Source organism: Lipotes vexillifer, unplaced genomic scaffold (assembly GCF_000442215.2).
Source record: "Lipotes vexillifer unplaced genomic scaffold, Lipotes_vexillifer_v1.1 scaffold1584, whole genome shotgun sequence".
NCBI classification, from domain to species: Eukaryota; Metazoa; Chordata; class Mammalia; order Artiodactyla; family Lipotidae; genus Lipotes; species Lipotes vexillifer.
The window spans coordinates 614,115-639,494 of record NW_006782397.1 but is presented as its reverse complement, the minus strand read 5'-3'; the positions used below and the strand labels follow the sequence as shown (position 1 = coordinate 639,494).

General features: G+C 38.7%; 1 protein-coding gene across 1 annotated transcript in view; it reads right to left on the bottom strand.

The window, feature by feature from the left end:
* The window catches only part of LOC103068618 (UDP-GalNAc:beta-1,3-N-acetylgalactosaminyltransferase 1-like), a 33,268-nt gene extending 9,129 nt beyond the window's left edge, over window positions 1-24,139 (bottom strand). Inside the window, 2 exon segments of the mRNA XM_082931003.1 lie at window positions 23,141-24,088; window positions 24,090-24,139. Coding sequence (XP_082787129.1) covers window positions 23,141-24,088; window positions 24,090-24,139 — 998 coding nt within the window.
* Window positions 24,140-25,380: the final 1,241 nt, after the last annotated feature.

The window sequence follows — 25,380 nt, the reverse complement described above, 5'->3', positions numbered from 1 at the left end:
TTTTTTTCTACAGAAGGCTCTTATTAGTTATCCACTTTATACATATTAGTGTATATATGTCAATCCTTGAAATAGCTAAAAAATAATTATTTCCATAGAGACTTATTATAGTATATTCTCCTGTGCAGTATTTCATTTTTTTCCAGAGGAAACCCAAGCTAGCTTCTCTATTCCCATTTTACAGAGGAGGCAGATGAGGTTCTGAGCTACTCACTGATTTTTCCCAAATTCACACAACTGGTAAGTGGCCAAACTGGCACTGGGACTTGTGTTCTGTTTTATGTAGTGTAGCATAGCTATGTATATTAAAGGGAAAAAATGGAAATATTTGCTACTGGGATCAATAGGTTTTTATTTTAGCAGTGTTTTCATCATTCTCTCTATTCAGAGTTGAAATTACATTATGCACAATTCTTCTCTTGATTTTGATAGGCTATACCAAAAAGAAGTTACTGTTTCCATAATCCAGATCAGAAGAAATGGGGGAGAAGGCGGACCCGGGGATTTCTGTCCCCTCGTAGAGCAGCTGTGCTACAGCACTGAGATAGTCTGGACCAGAACGAGCAGGTGTTCAGGGATCGAGTGATTGCATCATCACCGCCAATCAGTCATCCAAAAATTCATAACCTTAGAGAAGACGGTAGAAATAAGATAGGTCGGGGGGGGGGAGGGGCGGTGCAGGGGAGGAAACCAATTACTGTCAATATTCAACTGCGGCATAGTCTTAAACAACAGGAGGGGGGGGGGGGGGGGAGGGGCGGTGCAGGGGAGGAAACCAATTACTGTCAATATTCAACTGCGGCATAGTCTTAAACAACAGGATTCTCTTTGGGATCTTTAACATAGAATTTGCAGTCCTCGGAAGAATATCATTTCCATTACAGAGTTTGATTTCCGCTTTCAGTTAGATCTAGGTGATTTATATCTCCTTCATAGAAGAACAGATCCCAAGCTACCATGCAAGCATCAGGCATCTCAGCATTTCTATATTCCAATCCAAGGCAGAGTTCTCATTTCTACACCCTTTAATTGGGTCAGCAAGATTTTGTTTTTCCATCAAACATTCTCAACAAGACATTATAATGTAATATCATATGCTACATCTCTTCATTTTTTCCCTAATAACATTATCATAGTTTACCCATTTTGGCAGTCTACTTAAAATCTTAAAACTAGGAATTTAAACAATATTTTTGGGATCACAGTAAATAAAGATTTGGAAACAAAACACTTTAACATGCTTCTAAAGTATCCTTTTGTGGAGAAATGTTTAAAAACAAAAGATTTGCTATACATGTGATAATTAATATCTATTATAAATAGGTCAGGATTTCAAGGTTACTGACCAACCATTAATTACTAGTGTATTGTTTCAACTAAATAATAATACAGATTATTTACAACATTATCAGCAGATGTGTTCATGTTGTAAAACACGGATAGTATATTTAATTAGTTGTAAGTAATACAAATGCTCGACATAAACTCTTGAGACTTCAGATGTGGAGATGGTTTGTGAAAAGCTTTGAAATCCACTGGCACACACCATTCTTTCATTCAAGACAAATATGTGGACGAATCAGCAGGAGTCCATTCTGGCTTCCAGAGAGTGCCCTGGAGCTGTCCACAGGAAGGTGCTGGAAAAGGCAGCCGCAGATGGTCCAGGTACACAATTATTTCAGCCTGAAATGCAGCAGAATAATCAGACTCATGTTAGGGTATTTCTACAATTCCATGACCTGGAAACGGCTTCATGAAGGTTTTCAGGGCCACCTTCAATCTCCTTTGATGATTATAAAGAAAAGATTTTTTTTCCCTAAGAAATAGGGGGAAGATTCACGTAAGACAAGGAATCATTTATTTAGTCTCAGAGATTTAAATGACATTCCTAATAGGTACCTGGCTGAATTGCTAAATAACTGGCATTTTATTCCAGAATATTTAAGTTCTTTATTGAAGAATGTTAAGTTCAGACTCTCTGGATGTTCCTAATATTTCCAAATCCATATTGGAAAATCAAACATCATTTAAAATATCAGCTATTTACCTCCAATAGAGTTGCCCTCCTAGCACACTGAAAAGAAAGGGGACAAAAGGATTTGTAGTTTTAGCAATATACAAGGACTGACTTTCAGATCCGTGGTAAAGGTCAGGTGTAATATTCAAAAACAAATTAAAAGGCAGCCTTTCTATTGGACTTAGAAGATTCCAGCAAGCATTGGGTACCCATGGGCATTGGCTCAAAATGTGTTTATTGTGATCACACCCCAGATGATGCTGCAAGCACTATTAAGGACCTTATTCACCACCATCCTTCTTGCATTATGTATGCAGTTATTGTTTTGCATTATGCACTATCTAAAATGATACAAAAACATTTTGCTGAAAAATAAACCACTGGTTTTATGCTTAACACCAGGATTACAAAATGTGATGTCATGAATTATTCATATCATTCGATTTAATGTAATCATTTTCTCCCCAGCGCTAAGCCTCTGTGAATGGTGTCCTATGCAGCCACTGTTTTGAAGAACTTAATACGAGGGGGAGAAACACCTGGCATTAACTGACAGTGAATTAGGCTCATTGTCACTTTGGAAAAAAAATTGCAGTTTAATCTTTGATCTTCTGTACATCCTAATTCCAAGGAGCATTTATCAGCACTACAAAATGAACGAGCCTTAGGAATTTATGGAAATATTGACCTCGACATCCAGACACAGACGTATACAAAAGTGCACATACACATTTGAAATTTGAACTATAGAATGGAATCCATCTTTGTTTCTTTCAAAGCAATAGTGGGATCTATTCTGAATGTGTTTACACTAATAGCAAATAGATTTTGATACATATTTATAATTTATTTAGATCAAATCTTTCAGAGAAGAACTGACCTTAGGACAAAGCATGAGAAAGATAAATACATCAGTGCAACTTAGCCTGCAGATTAAAGTAATTTATCTTCAAGGCAGCGCCCCCCTCAAAAAAAAAAATCAAAACCGAGAGAAAAGAACACTTCTGAATGTTTGAAACTCTTTAGAGAAAGTACAAACATTGGCTTAAAACTGGTAGAAGAAACTTTTAAAAATCAGAATCTCCTTCTGGTGGCCTATCTTTGACTTTGAATCCATGTTTAATGAGAAAAGTTATACCAAAATGTTTCTATTACTCTTAAATTAGAAGATGCTTCGTTCTGGGATTGAATATATGACTGTGATATTAGTGAGAAGAGAAGAAATGCAGCCAGCCTGATTCCTAATCCCAGCCCCTTTCAAAGTCCAGCCCCCGAGCATCTCAAAGTGGTGCTCTCACCTACCCTACCACCCACAGGAGACCCAAATGATGTAATGAGAAGTAAAACACATCCAAAACTCTGAAGTGATCCACAAATGTGAGGAGTTATTACTTAAAACCAAAAATGTCTGTAACCCGTACATGTCTGTAATCTACAGAAGTGTTGGAATGGATACTGATACAGGTATCAGTAAGAAAGTAAGAAAGGTTTAAAAAAAAAAAAAAGGAATTGACTTAACACAAAGAAAAGAACAACATACATAGCAACTTAAAAATTAAATGGTACCCAAATCTGTACGGAATAACTCACCCAGGTAATTAGGAAAAGGAAGGAAAGTTTGTACATAGTGTCAGGCAAGATCACAATCACAGTTCCAGAACAATTTTTATCTCTCGCAGCACCTAGTATAGCATCTTGCACATAGCTGGGACTCAGCCAGTGTGGCCTGATTGAAAATGAAGATAGCTACCATGGTCAACCAGTAACTCAACGTTCAGTCTTTATAAGGTCAGCGTAGTCTGTCAACTGCTCCTCTGTGATAACAAACGCCTGAAAAACTCGAAACTTGGGCTTTACCAAAATAATAATTGACAACGTTTGCCGCTTTTCAAAACAGCAATGGGGTATTTTAAGAGGTGCCGGGGCAGGGGGCCGGGGAGTAGCAAGAGAGGCAGAGCAGTGGATGGAAAGTATTCCTTAAACTAATGGCTTCTTTGATTTGTTTCTATAACAAATCTCTTTTCTACTTAAAAGGTAAAGGAAAATTTCTCTTTCCCCTAAATAAAATTATTAGGCACTTTGTCTATCAATCTTAGAAGCAGGCTTCAACTAGTCTCATTAACATTGTGAACTGGGCCAGAAGAAACCATGTCATGTTATAAAAGCAGCCTTCCTTTCATTTCAAGAGCACCTTGACCTTCTCCAGCACCCTGTGCTCCTATCATCGTTCTCACTGCTTTCCAGGGTGGCTGTCTGGCCTCCCGAGGGTCCATAGGTACAGGGTGATCCCCAGAGACAGTCTGAACAGGAAGCCTTTAGGGTCAGCTTTTCATTTGCTCACTTACACACCCACGGTCTTAAAACATTATCATGGCTCCAAATCCAAAAAATGTTTGTGCTTTAAAAAAAAAAAAATTCTGGAGAACTGAGAACCAGAGCCGGTGCTTTAAGCCTCTCCGTGAAGCTACAGCCTAATTACTGCCTGCTGCGTGGTGCAGTTAAACACAATCAGTCAGAAAGCCTTAAAGATACAATATCCCTTTTCACAAACTGTCTGCTTGTCAATTCCAAGTCACCCCCCTGCTTTAAATCAACCAACCACAGAGCTGTTATGAACAGCAACTGATTTTCCATGCAGTGCTGCAAAACAAAATCACACCGTATCCTATTTTTAATGGCCACAGTTTTTCAACTACATAACAAGAGTTAGCTGGCACTGCTGAGCTGAACGGTATCAAAAAAATGGGTTCAAGTAGAAATAGCATGGAACCCTTGAAGTGAACAAGTACAGACCCAATTACAGGCGCTCAGTACCAATTACATCCAAATAACAGTGGAGCAAATTCCCCCTTAACAGTTATATTGTAGACATCAACTTCTTTTATTTTTGTTCCTCTAGGTTACAGCTTGATACTTAAAAGGAAAGAAAAAGGCTGAATCATAAATATTATTTTATTAATACATGGTCTATTTATGCACAAAGGCCTTTCTATGATGTCAGCTTAGAGACACGGTACCTTGGTCACCACAGAGAGAAGTGCTCTGCTTCTTTCTTGTAGAGTTCGTGTTCTGTCAGGAATTTCACTTGGGAAAATCAGATTTTCTTCCTTGTGTATTGCTCATTAGAAATGATCTTCCCTCAAACAATACTGTTTTCAATTATTTGAGCCTTCGAGATATAAACAGACACTACCAGGGAATTTTTTTTTTCCTTTTTAAAGGAAACCTAGCCCCATCTCCAAAGTAGTGGGTAAAATTAGGCATTCCATGAATTAAGGAAGCTGCCACTTGGGCCCCTGGGGGTTGATACATGACAGGTGCCTTAATAGCTAGAAAGAAAAAAGGAAGAAAGGGAAATAGAAAAACAAATGAGGCTGAATGGGAGTTGAAGAGATGGAAAAGAAGGTGCAAACACCAAATAGGTCCTTAAAACCCGGAGACAAGGTATGAGAAAAGAAGCAAGGGAGACCAGATTAAACCAAGCAAACCAAGGAGACGTAGCTCTAGCGTATGCGTGTTGTTTTGTTGACTATCAGAGAATCAGAGAAACGAGGTCCCTTCAATGTCACCCCGTCTAACCCTGGACCACATACTACCCCAGTGGTCACCCTTGCTCTGCTGGAATGCTCTGCTACAGCAGCCAGCGTTCACTTATTCCTTGGGTATTAACTTCACTTCCAATTTCTTCCAGGCCAGTATGGGCTCTAGAGTCGTCTGCAACAGCAGAACACCGGCTGCATCTTTCCAAGGCTGGCCACTCAGGCTTGAGGAAGGTAGCAAGAGAAATTAATGATGTCTCCAAGGCTTCAACAACATGCTTCAGAGGTTAGGAGCACAGTTGTGAGCAAGTAGATCCTTCTTTATTTGCCCCTTTGCTCTGCCCATTTTCCCTTTATTCGGAACCATGAGATGGAGCATGTGGCCCCTAATTTCCCCAGCTTGCTATCCTTCGCTCTTTCCTCTTTTCCAGTTCAGCGTGAGCTTCATCCTGAAACACAGCAAAACAGAATATGCACCTTGGGGTGTAAGATGAAATGTAAGTTCTTTAAAAGTTTTCATTCAGAAGAAAAGCTAAACGAGAGACATGCCACTGATACCAAGAAAAGTGTTGGAAAGCTACCAACCATCTCACTTTAGAGACGAGGAAACTGAGGCCTCGGATGACCATGAATTCTATGGCACATTTGTCGTCAGCAAGCAGGGGTGTCAACGGCAGTGACACCTGGCATTGATTCCAAGACTCGTGGTAGCAGGGGGAATGCTATTTATTGTACATAGTGACTCACAAATCTAGGTTATGTGAACTATAAAAAGCCTGACTCAGAACTCCAGAGAGCAAGGAGGTAATACTACTTGAAATATAGGCCATAGATTGCGGTATGAGGATGTTTGTAGGATTATTTTTCAAGGCAACGTGATCCAGGCAGCATTGAATATAGCCATAGGTCCACTGATGAATAGGTGTCAGGAACTTTATAACATTAACTACAATAACTTGTGATGGTAATCAGCATATATACTTCAGGGCGTTCTTGGTGAGAGGGAGGGAGAATCGGGGTATAGCTGAGGTGGAGGTTGTGAGGCGATGAGCCTGTGATGCAAGTGCGCCTGGGGGCGGCCAGAGAGGGCAGGAGAAGCCAGGGCCCCAGACCCACCAGCAGCCCAGGGCCAAGTCTCTGTCAATCTCTGCTATCTCTTTGTCCCTCTGGAAGGTCGCGGAGAAAAGTTATAAACGTTTCCATGCCCAACTTCAACATCTCCCCCAAAATGTTAAAGCAAGTCTACCTTCAGGACGTTTGAAAGATTTCAACCCTTCCTGCCTTGCCTCCAATTTCCCCAACCTCTGTCAATAACTGACGTTCCTTTAGACACCGAGAGCTAAAATGACCTAAAATGCAAATGATTGGATGAGGTAATGTTTAATCAGTGAAATAAAAAATAGAACCAATCCATCAAAAGGCAAAGCCTGACTTGTGATCTTTTCCTGTTTTGACAGAGGAGTCTGTAAACAGTAGGAGGATACTGGTTACCTCACGTACTGGGGAGAAGAAATCAGTTTTAAAAGAGAGAGCTGAAGACACAGAAAGAACATTTCAACGACAGCCAACACAGCAGGGGTGTGGAAGGAGGCTTAGTATCAAGTGTATTTTAATCTGCAGCTAGGAAAATGGAGTTTTATCCTCAAATGATTTAGGGAGATTTTTGTGGGGATGTTTTGGAGATGTTATGGGGATTTTTATTGTTTGCTGCTTCTGTCGTTTTTAACATCACTTGCTTCCTATAAAGAGAAATTTTTCCTTCAGGGGATTCTATCCCTGTAACTATATTGACTTAACTCTGAAGCACCAATGCAATTAAAAGATGGTTCTAATTAATAGGCAACAGAATGGTTGTATGTGAAAGATTTAAGCAGTTTATGCTTGGTGCACTAAACGAATCTGAACAAAGTCGCAAAAGGCATCGGAGCTCCATTAGAATTTATCAGCTGAGATGCTTGGAATATTTTTCACACTGGGTAGCCACACTGCTCCCTGCATTTGAGATTGGACTGAGAGGAAAAATAAGGTCGACATCTTTTTCTGTACTGGTGGCAGTAAAACGGCTTCTCATTTCAGCTGAGAAGTGCCAACCACCAGAGCAAAAGTACCTTTACTGCAGGAATGCTGCTTCTGACCTGCCAAAGAGAAACCTGATAGCATCACTGCGTGTGCTTTTCTAACAGGCAGCTGGACTGAGTGGGTCAGGCTCTGGGCTTTGGGGTCAGACTGCCTGCTTTCCAATCTGGCTCTGGCCACTAACGAGATGTAGAAGCCTGGGTGGGTAACTTGCTCTCTCTGCTTCAATGTCCTCATATAGAGGAGAATAGGATAAGAACAACCTTTCTTCTTAGGGCGGTTGTGAATTACGTAAGTTAATTGACATAAAGCACCCGCAATGATGTCTTACAGTGCCGTGAGCACTTGATGAATTTTGTATTATTATTATCTAAGTCTGTCGTCACAAATCTGTGACGGTCTTGTAAAGAAGCTGCATGACTAAGCATGTTCCATATTTCATATGATTATATTTTGTCCTGTGGGGGAAAGAGGTTCTAAACTCTTATCTCCTAAGGAAATAAAGTTCCCCAATGGAATGCTGTACAAAGCATTACAGTTCCACTTTCTCTTCTGTTAATGCCCATGATTTCTGAGCACTTGAAAAAAGATGATCCCTGGTTACCCACAGAGGCTAAACACAGTAAATCTTAGATACTGTGTCATTATCACTTATTTACTTTTAAAAATAACGTCCTTGATATTCTTACTCCTGCGTGCAGTCTGTATTTAAAATAGCAAGAAAAAGTATTATTCAGAAATGGAAGCATTTAATCCCCTACCTACCAGAGGCCATCTTAAAAAAGTAAAAATGGTACAGAGCATTTTGGTCTTTACATAAGTCTAAGATGAGAAGGTATAAAGTAAGGAGGTAAGAGGGCACCAATGGTAATTTTGCCAGTCTTGGGGCTGCCCAGCTTCTGAACCCTCTGCCTATGTTTGGAGAAGTCTCCCCTTATTTGGTGCAGTTGTGCCATTTTCGCAGCCATTGTACTGACATGAGTCCTAGGCATTACCAAGAGCCTGAATAGGACGGGTTGGATAGCGGCTCTGCAGCATCCAGGCAGTGGCTGCTGTCATTCCAGGGGCAGCTCCAGGCTCCAAGTTCTGTGGGGTAGGAAGTAAAGCTCGGGGGTACAGTCCCCAGTGGCAGTGGTCTCTCCACCGGAAGCCAATTGAAATGTCACCTTGGGCTCCATTCCTGGCTGCTTAAGCTCTGAGCCTAGTTCTCTGGCCCTGGTGGAGATTTTGTAAGCTCCCCAATTATCTTTTTAGTAAATTTCTTACCACCATACATCAGCCACTGTCAGTTTCTGTTGCTTACAGCTAGGAACTCTGGTGGACTGATAAAGTGGCCAGTGGAGTTTTTTAAAGCCAAATAGTCTCATAAATCTCGAAAAGTATGAATTGAAGTGAAATAAGCTAAGCAGCTTTCCCTGGACTCTTCTTGATCAGGGCACACTGGAAATTGCACTGCTTTCTGAGTGCCAGGTATCGGGAAAGACATTGTCAGACTGGAACTTGATCCCAGTAGGGCAAAGCTAGGATAACAATGTGGGAAAACCTATCAGTTAAGGAAGGTTCTGAGGCTATTTCTCCAGATTGCTGATTCCAGGCCGGAATAACACTGACCAACTGCAAGCTCCCTTTCCTTCAGTAATCCAACACGATCCTTACGAAAGGGATACCTTTCCTAGAGTAATTGTCCTCAGGGACTTCAGTATGGGGTAGCAGGTGAGATTAGGTTACATCTGAGATCCCTTCCCAATACAAGATGCTATTCAAGCTTGGGTGACCTAAGGTGCAAAATATTGTCTGACGTCCACTAGCAATAACTTTTCATCTTCAGTACCACCATCTAATATGAAGGAGAGAGAATATTTGACATCACAGGTAAAATATCATGTGTATTCACCAATTTTTCTTACCTAAGTTTTCAAAATGGACTACATTCAACACCTAGTAGGAACTCAATCAATACTGCTCTGAATTGAACTGAATTATGTCCATGTGTCCATCCAGCCAGAACATTTTTTCCAATTTTTCATCTTATCATCCTTACTGGTTCCCTGACTCTGTGTTCACCTTCTCCCTGACCCTAAATTCATTGGCATTGCTGTAATCACTGTGTCTTCTTGGTCCATCCCCAACAGACAAGCACGTCTCAGCTTCAGCCGGACCCTGATCACCAACTTTCTTTACCAACTTTTTTTTCTTCCTTTTTGTCCATCGAGTCCAAAAACCCACTAGTCTCCCTCTGCCCAAGTTCCATTCTCAGAGTAGAGGCTCAGAAAATATTTGTTGAATAAAAGAATAATTCACTATCTCATAATGACTTTCTTTAACACTCATTGGCTTAAAAAAAAGTTTATCATTTTCTGATATTTCCTGATGTTAATGAGCACATATTTTAAACTCTTCTTGAAAAGAAAAAAAAAAACTGATTTAAGATCTTTCAAACATCACTTACATTTGTACTTATTTTTATTGGGGGTCAAAGAACATACCCAGAAATAAGACTTAAAAGGCTATCTGTGGTAAACGTTCTATAAACTTTGAAAATGATGGCTCATTTTCAATGCTATCGTTCATAGCTTATCATATTCCTAAAATTATGGGATATAACAGTGAGAATTAGCATTGCTCTAGGCAAAGCTTGCAAAGAAATGCCTCTTTTCATAACAATAAATGTAGAAGCCTCTGCCGTCTTTATTTAAGGAACCAGGGCCACTTTGACCTTACATGAAAAGGTGCTGGTATTACGCGATTAAGTAGAGGGACTTTTCCAATTTGCACTTGAACACTGGAAGTACTAATTAAGTGAGGTATAAGTCTCTCATTTTAAACATTCCACCACAAAATTTAGGTAAAGCTGCCTCGATTTTCCTCACAACTGCCCAGCAAGTAGCCTTTAAAAATTTTAGTCACTAAAAAAAGCATTTCTATTAATTTTTATCTTTCTTCCTTCAAATATTAATGAATAGTTCCAGTGATAATTAGCAATTTTCCCTAATTACAGAAAATTGGCACTTCACAAATAGCAAACTCTGATATCTAGTATTGTGCCAGTTTTCCTATTAATTTGGAAATTCAGCAATTATCACCAGAACTATGTAGGTTAAAGTGTGTCGGATTCTGGATAAACAACTTAAAATACCCAGCAATACAAGGTTCAGTGTCAAGGAAAGTTCAATATCGACATTTAAAGAAAAAAAAAATATTAGTGACCACCCCTGCTATTACAGCTCTGTGGGAAGGCTTTCCAAGTTTGTTTTCTTTCAGCCCAGCCCCTCAGATGACATCAGTGGCAGAACGTGGACAGCTTGCCTCATTGTCAGTTGGAAGAAAACTGCAACAAAAATGTAAATTCTCAAATTGGAAAGCAGCATATACAAAAGTGCTGTATCAGGTCTCAAACGGACATTGTTATTTATTTTCTTTTCCAGAAACAGAAATTCTCCAAGACCTTTGTTGGGTGAGAAACAACTGACACACTCATGCACTTAATTCCTAACATGTAAATATCTTTACGGGATGCAAACCAATCTGTATATGAACCGTGTTCTTGGGGTTCACCTTGCTGTTAAGAAGTCAGCTGTTTCAGAAGTACAGCATATCTCAGTTCACTTTGGAAGAGCTTGTTTCATGCTGGCCTCTCACGAGCCCCTAATTAACTCTGGTTAACACCAGGAGTCAGCAGATAGACTCTTACTTTTTCATCTTAATGTGTGTCAGGATTACTCTCAGCACAATGTCACTTAGTTTTATCTAGAACAGATCCTCATAAGTTCAACAGCTGAAAGCAAATGCTTGACTAGGCTTCCCAGCTTTCAGCAGTCTTTCCTGAACTCAGCAATTCTGAGACCAAAATTTAGGCTGCATTTGCATGTCATAAAAATAACTGGTTTTTCTGAAATGTAGAAAATTCAGTCAACTGAATCAATCCTCAGGAAGCCAAATCAGTTTGACAGATATTTTTTCATTAAATTGATAGTGTTATGTGTGTTACTCAACCTCCTCAAAAAGGGAAAACAAGGTCAGGCAACAAGGGTGGTCAGATTTCTGTTAACGTGATAAATAAAACTACGGTTTCCAATAATGCCATTCAGAAATTAAGAACATATTAAAAATCAAACTATGACTATGTTGGAAAACATCGCAATTGATTTTCCACCTTCAGGGAGGGAAGACAAGAGAGGAACTGGACTAAAATTCCACTAAAAAAGATGCAACACACATTACTATATATAAGATAGATAACCAACAAGGACCTATGTATAGCACAGGGAACTCTACTCAATATCCCATGATAACCTATATGAGAAAAGAATCTAAAAAAGAATGAATATATGTGTATGTGTAACTGAATCACTTTGCTGTGATTGAAACTAACACAACATTGTAAATCAACTATACTCTAATAAAGTTAAAATACAGAAAAAAGAGATTTAAGTCAAACCAAAACAAAATCTTCCGGTCTTTGGGGGTTAGGAAATGATGAAATGTATTAGAGAGGGTGAGATAATGGGAGACGTTCTTTCCTGTGATACTGTTTCCAGTCCACCAGAATTTCGACGTGAGGGAGATTATTTCCTGTATCACACCCTATGAAGAAAAGAAAAGCACAGTGGTTCTGCGTTTTCCCTCAGGCCAAGTCCAAACCTTGACACCCCGTAACCCATTCACCCCTGCCTTCTGCAGTTCCTGGTGCCCCCTCCACTCCTCCTCCCTACTCCACTGCCCCCAGACATCATAGCTATTCCTATTCATTGCACCTTTGGTCAAGACAGCCCTCTCCCCTTTACTCTACTTAGGCAAATCCTGCCACGCTTTCAATCTGTCAGCTAAAATTATGCAGAATATATCAAGCAATGCTTCCTTCAGTGGGACAGTCCAGTTGAACATATTTCCTCTATTTATCTGAGTCCTACCTGAACCCATTTAAATCCCATCTCTTCCTTGAAACTTTTCCTAAAAACTGCAGGTAATGATGGCCTCTCCTCACTGCGAGTCTTATAATACCACAGGCATTGTACTAGATACTTACTTTGGCACATGAATTTTGTGTTAGAACTTTATTAGTTCACTAACTAGTTCCATTTTCTAATTATTTTTAGGACATGAGACATGTGTCCCTAATCAGATGACAGCGTCCTTCCTTGAGAGCAGGAACAAATCTCACCTTTCTTGTGTCATCCACAAAGTCTAACAAGTACTTGACAGAAGAGGTTAATGGTTTAGAGAAAGGCTCTGGGGTTGGACCAGAGGTCATCCTAGTCCTTTGTCACTGACCAACCAGCTTATGTTGTACAAATTGCTAAGTTCTTACTAAGTAAGTAGCATTTGTAAAAGCGGTAATAATTTCCACCTCATTTATTTGTTAAGAGGATTAGATAAAATAATCTATAGAAATTCCTAAATGTTGTGGAATATGGGGTATAATAGGAAGCTGGATCATAGTCTATGTCTTATATTATAACTTACATTTGTACTATAAATATTTTTGGCCTTATCTGAAAGCAGAGGACTCATCCCAAAGCCTATTTTACTTTTAAAATAAAATACTAGAAACTCTGTTTTATTCTTTAAAATAAACACTTGACTCTGGTCTTTCCCTGTGAACCGCCTTCCTCCTCCTTCAGCCTCTGTTTTTCCTTCACCTAAGGTGTCAAATCACCCTGGTTTGTCTGGAGTAATGGGGAGTGTCAACACCATTAACCAGCTTGATCTAACTATACTCAACAAGTAGAGGATTCATATTTTCTCAAGAAAACCTGACACATTTACAAAACTTGATTATCACTAAGATTATAAAGCAATATTCAAAAATTTCAAAGGTTAATACTCCAATCACATATTCAGATCACAATTCTAAAAAATCAATAACAAAAAGAAATTTTAAAGCACTATACATTTGGAAATTTTTATAAAACACTATTAAATAACCCATGGTCAAAGAAGAAATAAAAATGGAAATATAAATGAAATTATAATAATTAAACTATAATTTTATAACTGAAAGATAACTTTGGATATAATAAGTTTATCAAAAGTTGTGCCATATAGTAAAAACAGTATCTACAGGAAAATTTAGTTTTAAAATTTTTACATTAGAAAAAAGCTAAAAACTAATGTTTCCAATTAAAAAATTTTTAAGTATAATGAAAGATAAATTAAAAAGAAGAAAAGATAAAGTTAAAAATATTGGGTTTCCCTGGTGGCGCAGTGGTTAAGCATCCGCCTGCCAAGGCAGGGGACACGGGTTCAAGCCCTGGTCCAGGAAGATCGCACATGCTGCAGAGCAACTAAGCCCGTGTGCCACAACTACTGAGCCTGTGCCCTAGAGCCCGAGAGACACAACTACTGAGCCTGTGTGCCACAACTACTGAAGCCCGCGCACCTAGAGACCATGCTCCACAACAAGAGAAGCCACCGCAATAAGAAGCCCACGCACCACAACAAAGAGTAGCCCCCGCTCGCCACAACTAGAGAAAGCCTGCGTGCAGCAATGAAGACCTAACGCAGCCAAAAATAAAAATAAACAAGCAAATTAAAAAAAAAAAGAATCAATAGGCTAATTGTTAACACCAACAACCAATGTTTAATAAACAAGTAATAAAAGTATTAATCAGTGAATATAAAAATAAAAAGATTCAATACAGAAGGTCAACCAAAACAATTTTTTTAAAGGCTAATAAAGTAAAAAATCTTTACTATGCTGTCTAAGGGGAAAAAAAGAAAAAAGAATAATAAACCAAATTAGGGATAAAAGGGTATAGATACAACAGGAATTACAAAGATACTAATACATAAGAGAAAATTCTGAGTTTTTTTGCCAGTAAATTTGAAGCTTTTTGTGAAATGAACAAAATCCTAGTGAGATATAATATATAACTGATTTAGGAAGAATGAGAAAGGCTGAAAAGTCCTACCGCTATTAAAGGAGTTGAAATAGATATTTTTACAGGTTACTTCCACCAAAGTTTAAAGGTGAATATCTCTTATGTTATGCTTGCTCTCCCAGAAGATAAAAGAGGAGGGGATGCCTTCCAGTCCATTAATGAGGTTAGTGTAACCTTAATATCAGTATGAGAAATGCAAATTCCCTGCCAGATGCACTCACCTTTCCGACAGTTTACGTGAGTTAAATCTTTATCTCGCATCATGTGGCATCATAGGACAGTATGCTATTTAAAAATCAACAAGCAAGAGTATAACAATACTATTTAAAATTATGGGCATACAACCAATGAAGCTAACAACAGACACAAAAAAATATCACCTCTGGGGAGTAAGAATAGAGCTGGTGGGTGGGAGAACTTCTTTGGAAGCACTTTTGAACTGTTTGACCTATAATCAAATGATAAATGAAAATGTGTGTTTTATCAAAAACAGAAGAGCACGTATGGATAAGAAGTAAAGATATAGCAATTGGAATATAACGTATTTCCAGGAAGAGGAACAGGTTAAGGAGTGTCTGGAGGCTTAGATCTTATTTTCTTCTTCCATTACCAGGCTGCCTTCTTCACGATTGGCTGGGACAGTGTTGCCATGGAACCAGGGCTTTTATAGTCACAGCATCATGTTTGTCATTGTTCAGACGTATCACTTTTTTTTCAAAATAGGTATCAAGGCTTTGCCATAAATTAAGTTACCTCCTTTCCCTGTTTTGTTTTGTGCTTCTTGAATCACTAGAATTATTTGGATTAATGCACGTTTCCTCATTTGCTTCTATAATAAAAAATATAAATATAAATGAACTGATATGTGTAAAGTACCTAAAACATGGTAGACACCTAATAAATATAAATTTTATTTTCTCTGCTTGGGTTTCTGGACCCACTCATTACTTCTCATTGGAAGATTTAAGGGGGGAGATAGGATCAAATCGTATTTTGTAGACTTCAATTAAGCACTGCCATTTTCTTAAAATTGATGTCCTTTTATTACTAGAGCACATAACTGATATTTGCTATTCCAGCATCTTCATGAATACATAAGCACTCCTTTTCATTTGTATATCCTTAAAGAACTAGTATGTTGGCATTATTTTAAAATAAGATTCTCAAAAGCACATTCAATAGTTTTTGTGGAGCATTTAAGTGGATACAAAGATTGAGGAGTACCCAAATAGTTACCATCTACCAAGGATCAACGTCACGTCATCATATTAGGACAACTTGAGAAAATAAGGGATGGGAAAACAGAGTTCTTGAATACTTTGGTTTGTTTGCTCTCATTGCATGCAGTGAAAAACAAATCCTCTTGTGATTCAAACATTAATAAAACATTCTAGATAGCTCTCAATGTCTTCAGTACGTATATTGCTGAAAATATTAAGTTTTTGTAGCTATTTTCTTAGCTACATAGACGTCTTATTCTTAGCAATGACAGCTAACAACACTTTCTCTTTTGCAGGGGATAAGTTAAATCCAAAAGGGTCCTGGCACACAAACGATCCCTGCAAATATTTCCTGATGTCAGAAAGATAATTCTCTTGCCCGTTTATCCTTGCAGTAGCAAAGTGATATTAAATTCCTTAGTTTGACTGGAAAAGAAAATCACCACAGTAGGGCTCAGTCAAGGGGAAAAAAAAGCATTGTATGTTCAAATATAATACTGCGGTTCAAAACGAAACAGCAAATGTTGGAGCCAGTACCCTTCAGGTCAGATGAATAAGAGCTGCAGATGAAGAGTGATACTCTCCTTTCTTGCTAAGATTTTGCTATTGCACAAGATTTGGAGGTGGGATATTAAATTATTTGCTCTACTTTATGACCACTGCATAGTATTCTAGAGCCTCCTATGTGAAGAAAGCTCATGAAAATAAAATAGAGAGAGAGAGGCGGAAACGTTGAAGCCCTTCATTGAGGTTCTTTAGACCAGTGACCACAGAAGAGATCCCACAGTATCTAGAGTTCAGTGCTGCCTTAAGGTTCAATGAATAAAGACGTAAAGACAAAAATCCTTATGCCTTCCATTACTGAAGTATTAGCTAATAAGTGAACAAAGACATCAGGATACTTGGCTGAATTTTCCTTTCTTCAGGACTTCTGGAATCATACAGATGTTGAAATAACCCCTTTGAATCAAATGTATTCTACTCTATGGTAAATGAACTTCTGCTTAAGAAGTTCACTTGAAAGAAATTTGACGAAAGGCTTGATGTGTTGGTCATCTGCAATTTTCCTCAGTTTATGCACATTGGGCTCTGGATAGGAAAGAAGGACTTTCACAGAGCATGAATCGAGCATCTATACTGTTTTCCACACCCACCTCAAATCTGAGCCCTTTGAAAAATAGGGGTTTAAACTAACTTTGTGAAAAAACTGGTCTCGGTAGTCCATAACCTAAAACACATTGTACTACAGGGAAATAATATCCTGAGGATTTTTTTTTTGAAAGGAAACACACTCCCCAGAAGCATTAGCATTATGCTTGGTTTTCTTCAACGTCAGGTGTCACACTTTATAACGTGGGATACCTCTGCTTACACAGAGCTATTTCAATAAAGTTGTTAAAATTCAGATTGTGAACCCCACTGGTTACTAGCTTATGGAATTTTTATATTTATGTATTCCTCTATGAAAAAAGCTTTATTTGTGGATGGAGTGGGTGCTGCCTATTTGTAAAGTCCCAAATGGGTCTTCTTGTGCCAAAGCCTATTATCCTACCATTATAATTCCATGGTTTTTTTTTTTTTTTTTTTTTTTTGGAAAGGAAGAAGCAAAACTGCCTTTATTCTGAGAAAACATGATCAATGATGAACATCCAGCGGCATCTACCAAAGAGCTACCAGAATATAAGTGAGCTTAGAAAGGCTGCAGGATGCAACACCTTTTACAGGGAGCTAACTCCTTCTAACTAAAGGCCTAAATGACTGTCCTAGCACTGTTTCTTCACTGATCTGAGACAAGGCCAGTAAGCCACAAAGCTCCTATTCGAGTGTTTCTCGGTTGCTTGCTCTTGTCATACAAACCCAGTTTTTAAAAAATTTTTACCGATAGGGAGGGGGAAGGGTGAGGTGCGATAGGGCGAGAGAGAGACATGGACATATATATACCAACAAACGTAAGGTAGATAGCCAGTGGGAAGCAGCCGCATGGCACAGGGATACCAGCTCGGTTCTTTGTGGCTGCCTGGAGGGGTGGGATAGGGAGGGTGGGAGGGAGGGAGACAAAGAGGGAAGAGATATGGGAACATATGTATATGTATAACTGATTCACTTTGTTATAAAGCAGAAACTAACACACCATTGTAAAGCAATTATACCCCAATAAAGATGTTAAAGAAAAAAATTTTACCGAGGAGACCCAGTAGTGACAAGGATGTGAGAAAACAGCATTCTGGTGGGAGGGTACACTTTCTGTACAATTTGGAGAGCAATTTCACACACTGCAGCGTGAGAGCTTTACATATTTAACCAATTCCACCTCTTGTAGTCTATCTTAAGAAAACAATCATTCAGGCAAAGCTCTACATACAAGCATTCCACTGGATCATTACCTATATAATATGGCAAAAATTGAAAATAATTTATATTGTATCTTTTATGTACCCATTCAATAATGCTTTTGAAGAATTTTTAGCAAAAGGTTCATGTTAGATGAAAAATATGAGGAAAAATGCTAAACTTGCAAAATATTATCACTGTTACACACTTACTACATAAATACCACTATGAAACTAAGAAAATATTCCAAAATGTTGACAGTAGTTAATACTGAATGACACACAGGACCTATCCTCTTCCATTTCTTAAACTGTCTTCAGTTGCGCTATACTACTTGAATATCTGAATCACAGAACCTCCCCTCCAATTTAAGGACAGAGGCAAGAATATTTAAAGGTGCTGTAGTTGAAAATAAAGTCAGACATAGCATCGTAGCTCAGTTTTTTTTTTTTTTTAGAAGAGGTTGGGGGTAGGAGTTTTATTAATTAATTTATTTTTGCTTTGTTGGGTCTTCGTTTCTGTGCCAGGGCATTCTCTAGTTGTGGCAAGCGGGGGCCACTCTTCATCGCAGTGCGCGGGCCTCTCACTATCGCGGCCTCTCTTGTTGCGGAGCACAGGCTCCAGACGTGCAGGCTCAGTAGTTGTGGCTCACGGGCCCAGTTGCTCCGCGGCATGTGGGATCTTCCCAGACCGTGGCTGGAACCCGTGTCCCCTGCATTAGCAGGCAGATTCTCAACCACTGTGCCACCAGGGAAGCCCCATAGCTCAGTTTTATTTTCAGTAGTTAAGAAACATTTAAGCACCAAACAAAGCAAGTGAACCCTCAGCACCCAAGGGCCAGTACAGGCAAAAGATGAGGCTCCCATAATAAAGTGGCAACTACTACAGTTTTTGAGTCCTGAAAACTTTTTGTATTTCAGAAGTTCCCTATTATACTTGTATGCACAGCTCTTCAAGCTTTACGTTTCTAAAATTGCAGTAGATCTACCACCTGGCACATGCAGAATTGTGTCAAGGGAATGAGAAACTATATAATAAATATGACATCTCCTCCTGGAAAATAAATTTCACTTGAAAATTTTGAGGCAGAAAGTGAAGTGATTTAAATGAAAATTTAAACACATTTTCTATTTAAATATATATATATATTTATATTGTTGAGGAGAATGCTAAGTGTGTGTAAATTGTTAGGCTGAAACCCAAAACTTCAAATAATTTCAAGGATATGGAGTTCGTGCTAGTGATTTTCATTTGTTTGTTTCAAATGGCACAAAGTACCCAGGTGGCTTAAACACACACACACACACACACACACACACACACACACATACACACACACACAATATTTGCTTAGATAAATGAAAAGTCCAGGAACGGGACTGGCTTTGGATACAGCTCATCCAGAGACTCAAAATATGTCTCTTAGACTTTGTTTTTCTTCATCCTCTCTCAGAATCTTCTCTCCTCCATACTGACTGTATTCTTATAACCAAAAGATGAGTGCCAAAGCTTCAGATTTTTATATCTTCTCTGTCTTTAATCTCAGGGGGAAAAAAACAAGAGTCTCTTTCCTAGAAATCTCAGGAGAAAAGAAACCTTGAATCTCACTGACTCCGGTTGGGTCACTGAATGAATCATGGTGGCCAGCTATAGAATTAGCCAAATGTCACACCCACCCTGGAACTTCAACAGAAGTCTATAAATTGAGAGTGGAAGAAAGCCCTCCCCACTAGGTAAATTGCGGGATGTTTCCCAGAATAAAAGTGAATCATGCCAGGTGGCATGTTTTACGCACGCACACACACACACACACACACACACACACACACACACACACGCATTGCTGTCGCCCTACCTCACCTCATACACACACACAACACCTTACCAGGTTTAGTTCCATATCTTAAGGGTACGCTGATGGAAGAGAATCTGAGACACACTGCTTTAAGTCATCCACCAGAACTTTAGCAGGGATTAACAGCTGGTGGAATCCAGCAACGCTCACTGGCGATAGGATAGAAGTACCCAGATCAGAGGCTTCCGACGCACTGACAGCAGATGCACCGAAGATCCTTAGCTCCTGAGTTCCTTTAGTGCTTTTCTCACCTAATGACTTGCTGATGGGAGATAAACCTAGCTGACTTAGTCAGCGTAGGCAGAGCTGGAGGAGTGTTTGCAGGACAAGGCCTTTTTGAACTCATCTTCAAGGTTGGCCAAGATAGTTGCCAACAGTATAATGAACCATAATAATGACACTGCAGAGAGCTGTAAAGTGCAGGATGATCAATGCTGAGCTCACAAAGTATCTGATCCTCTAGGCAAACCACACAACTGGGAAATTCCTTGTTAATGGATGAACTTTGTTTCTCTCCAAATTTCAACAGCGAGGGGTTTTGTTTCACGTGCTATAGCACTGCACTATATTTTTCCATACTCCTTTTTCCCCAAAAGCAGATATCCTGCTCCGCCTCAAGAGATTACACTGAGTTTATTATGAAATTTATTTTCATGTAACTACTTGTTAAATATACACGAGGTAGCGGATTTTGCTAGTCGTCTATTATCCATTCTCCTTTTCTCTTTTCAGGAGAGAATCCAGATTTTGTTTAAGGTGGAAATGTGCCCAGAAGAATAAACCCTCCATATTCCAACCTTGATCACAGATAAGGGCGACCTTGGGACATATTTCTGACCACTGAGATATAAGCGGAAAGCTTCTGTGGATTTCTTTCCCACTTCAGTGACTTCCTGACACACAGACACAAAGGTTGAGCTGAAGTAGCCATTCTGTGACCATGTGGTGACACACATGAGGGTAAAACCGTGTGTCAAGGAAAGTACAAAGGAGGAAAGAGCCCGGAACAATGATAGAATGTGCTGTACCACCCTGGGTCTAGGCTTAATTGTTAGATGAAAACCTTAACGTATGTTGTATGAAGCCGCTATAATTGACTTTCCTTCTGTTGCAGGCAGCCAAACATGTTCTTAATCAGTAAAGGCTGCTTTTCAAAATTCTGCAAAATCTATTGATTTCTCACAACCATGGCAGAAAATTAGCCCAAAATAATTCATTCCACTGGAAGTTCAGCCAGTATAATTTCTCTCCATTTTCTTTTTTTCATTTAATTGATTTTATTGTAACTGGATCAGGTCTGAGATGAGGGAAATGGAAATAGCCTTGTTATAAAGAATGAAACATTATAATGGTTCTAACTGAAATTAAGCTTTTCTTATAGGAGAATTATAAATATATGAGCATTACAAGAGCTGACTATGTACTTTCAAGTTCATATTTTCTGCCAACAGATTTGATCTTTCACCATCATGTAATCCAGATAAAAGGAATCACTTGTCCCATATCAGGCATAATGGGAAATCGCACAATCCCGAGAATATGGGGGCAAGGAGTGCCCCTCTTGGACCAACTAGCAGGTCAAAGGTGACCTACATCAGCACTCCTATGAAAAAATGTGCTTTACCATGACATGGAAATCAGACTTGATTTTAGACCACATAGTAGGGCTTTCCTCTTGATGTGAAACTAATAACAATAGCAGCAGTGTTTTTTGTTTTTTTCTTTTTATTCTCAAACTGATTGTTAATGAGAAAAAACGCAGAGCCGTTAACAATGCAGCTGGAATCTTTAGTCTTCTCTTTCCAACTCAAGCACTGAAATATGACACTCCTTTCATAATATTCTGGCCAACACATTCTCTCTTTTCTTTTTGGCTTCAGAGTCCTTTCCAAAAGGAAACATGCTGCCTGGCATTCTACACTACTCCTAATTTCCAGGTGGAAAAATGAGACAGATGAAGTGACATCTAAAAACACCAGGGATTATATTTTTGAAAACAAGACAATAATTCAGATCTTCTTGCTTTAATTCTTCTCTGTATTACCATGACAAAATATTTATCAAAGTTCAAGAGATTACTGATATGCAATGATGACCAATGACTACACATTAATGGAGCTATTCATAATAAACTCATTAGTGAAGTAACTGGAAAAGAAGTTTAAATATAAAAAGTGATTTTCACTATTCTGTTTATACAGTATTGAAACAACCATAACTTCACCCATAAAAGTGCAAAACTCTAAGTAACATTAAACAATAATTGATAACTCTGAAATACTGCAACATCCTGAAGTATCTTCCAAATGACCAAAAACAGATGAAATTTTGTTCAGTATAACTTGTTTTTTTACACAGAACTATGTATTTTAAAAACTGTAATCCATGTAAGATATACGCAAAACCCTGAACTGACGACTAGATTGTTCAATGAATAATACTCTACACTGCTTTGTTGTGATGGACAAATGAGCTTATAATTCAATGAAACCCATTTAAGAAATTCTAATCTATAGAATGACATGTTCAAATTGTTTGTTTTATTAACAAAAACCTCCTATTCCTTTGTAAGATGTTTAATTCCTCTGAATATCATCTTTAAAAGGCCTGACTTGATTGTTGTCAAAATAAACCACAGGTCAAGTGCAACCCTCCAGTATCCAGCCTATGGGCTCTTCATGAGTTTTGGTTCCGTGTAAGCCACACAATGACCTTCCCATGAGTTTTCCATTGGAGATTTCACAGTCTAATTTTAACGGTCTCCACAAAGTAGCCCTCCCTTCTCTAGGCTTTGGGTAGAATGTCAAATTAATTATGGCATGTGGGTGCTTGCTTCGGCACATATACTAAATTGGAACAATACAGAGAAGATTAGCATGGCCCCTGTGCAGGGATGACATGCAAATTCGTGAAGCGTTCCATATTTTTAAGGGGGGACGAAGTGAGAGAGTGGCATGGACATATATACACTACCATATGTAAAATAGATAGCTAGTGGGAAGCAGCCTCATAGCACAGGGAGATCAGCTCGGTGCTTTGTGACCACCTAGAGGGGTGGGATAGGTTGAGTGGGAGGGAGACGCAAGAGGGAGGAGGTATGGGGATATATGTATATGTGTAGCTGATTCACTTTGCTATAAAGCAGAAACTAACACACCATTGTAAAGCAATTATACTCCAATAAAGATGCTAAAAAAATAAACAAAAAAATAAATAAACACTGATTTAAGGGGAAAAAATGGCAGGTGGTGTTCCTTAGCATAGCCTGCCAAAATGTGATAATTTCCTTGGAAGAAAAGCCATGGGCTGCAATCATGCATCTGAGTTGACAGACATTCAAATGGATCCTATATAAAAAGAAAAGGTTGGTGTCTTCTGGAATATGAATGTCCACTTTTAATAAATTCAAACAGATCCCAACATAAACATCTTCAAACTTGATGGGTTTTACGTGACTCATCATTTCATAGATTCTTGGCACCAAATTTCTGGATATTATATAACCCAACCCACCGCAGTAGGGAGGAAACACCTTGAAGGGATACCCCTGGTATGGAATATGGGGTTTTTGGTAAAATCCTCTATAGGAATAATCATCAGTTAGAGGATAACTTGTGAAAAACTCCTCTGAGTGGTTTAAATTTAAAAGATGCTTCACTAAATTGTCAGTATTGATGAAAACATCAGTGTCTGTCTTTGTGATGTACCATGTATTGGGGCAAAACTCAGTTACCCACCTAAATGCCATAATTGTTTTCAAGGTCAGATTATTGTATGTGTCTAAAAAATCTTGTATTATGTTGCCATAAAGGAGGTGTTCATCCTCTAAGGATAATGCTAATACTTTGTCTTCCCTTTCAGCCTACTGGCCTAATAAGAAAAATGTAAGAACCTCATATCTCCACCAAGACTTCTTTTCACCCCGAGTAACTCTAATGGCCCGTCTGGCTTTCACATCTGAGGGGTGTGAGGTCACCAGGATGACAAGACATGCATTTTGATGAGAGCAGCTCCAATGCTCTCGAAGTGTGAAGCGGAAGACTTGTCTGTAAATGGGCTCATAGTCATAGACGTACATCCAGTTCACGCGTTCTATCACATTGTAGTGGGGAAGACTGAGGTACCACATCACCAGGAAACTCAGGAGCGACAGCAGCAGGAGGCTCCAGGGATCTCAGTGACATCCTACCCGGAAGGGTGGTTTGGAGTGCCGGGGCCATTCACAGAAGCTCAGGAGCACGCGAGCCTCGGGTTCTTGATTTACTTCTGAGTGAAAGACCTTCAGTTTCATCAACTGAACATTCCGTAGCAAGTCGTAGTCAAAAATAATGCTTGAAATTTCTACTGAAAAACAAGACTCTCAGATTGGCTTAAAACTCTGCCGTATACTGCTTACAAGATACATGCCTGCAGAATTTCAGATGAGAGTAAAGCACTAGCTGGGGTCTTTTGTTTCCCGTATTCCATATGCTTTAATTAAAAGGTTGGCCGCGAACTCTCCAGCGCGCCGCGCGCACCCCGCTCCAATGCAGACAGAGGGCCGACCCTCCCCTCTCCCCATTTTCCAAGGCCATGTTAATACTGACATCTTGGATAAGTCACTTAACATTTCTGAAACTCACTTTCTCCCTCTCTAAAGTGGTATTAACGTATCACCTATTCCCCAGGTTTGCTATGAGGATTAACTGAGATCATCTGTAAATATTTCCTGGTAAAATATAAGCACTAAAAAATGGAATCCATTATTATTAATTATTATTTAATTGTATAATCTCGACTGGAAAGGAACATATCAAAAGGCACATAGTAAACCCCTAATAGGCATTTATGAATGAACGGTTAACAGTGGTTGTCTATTTGTTGGGAGTAAGAGAGTTGGTGATTCTTTTTTCTCTTCTTCTGCATTTTCTAAATTTTATTGAACAAACATATTTATTATTTTATAAGAACATTTGTTCACCTCTCCGTCCACCCTAAATACCTAATAACCAAAATTATATATATTATATAATATTTACTATAATATAGAATTTGATATAATATATTTAATACATTTTAATACATTTATTTCATATTTAATTGATAAAGTATAGATTTATAACATATCTGAGGCCTTATTTAAAGACTAAGAGTGTTAGAATGAGGGGGAAGATTCAGTGATGCCTCTGTGAACACAAACACATATGCACGTATACATGCATAGACAGACACAAATTATAACAATAAGCTATTTGAACAAGACACACCTAAACCATGGCATCAAGAGTTTAAAAATAAATATATAGTCTATAAATAAAGCAAGGATGACAATATTATTATCTGACATATAAAATTCAAGGTGACAAGCATCAAACAGTAAGAATGCAAAGAGCTTGAATTATATTATTAATAATGTGGCTCACTTTTATATGGTAGAATATAGCAAATACGTAATTATGTTGCTGTGTTAGGAATTAAGAAT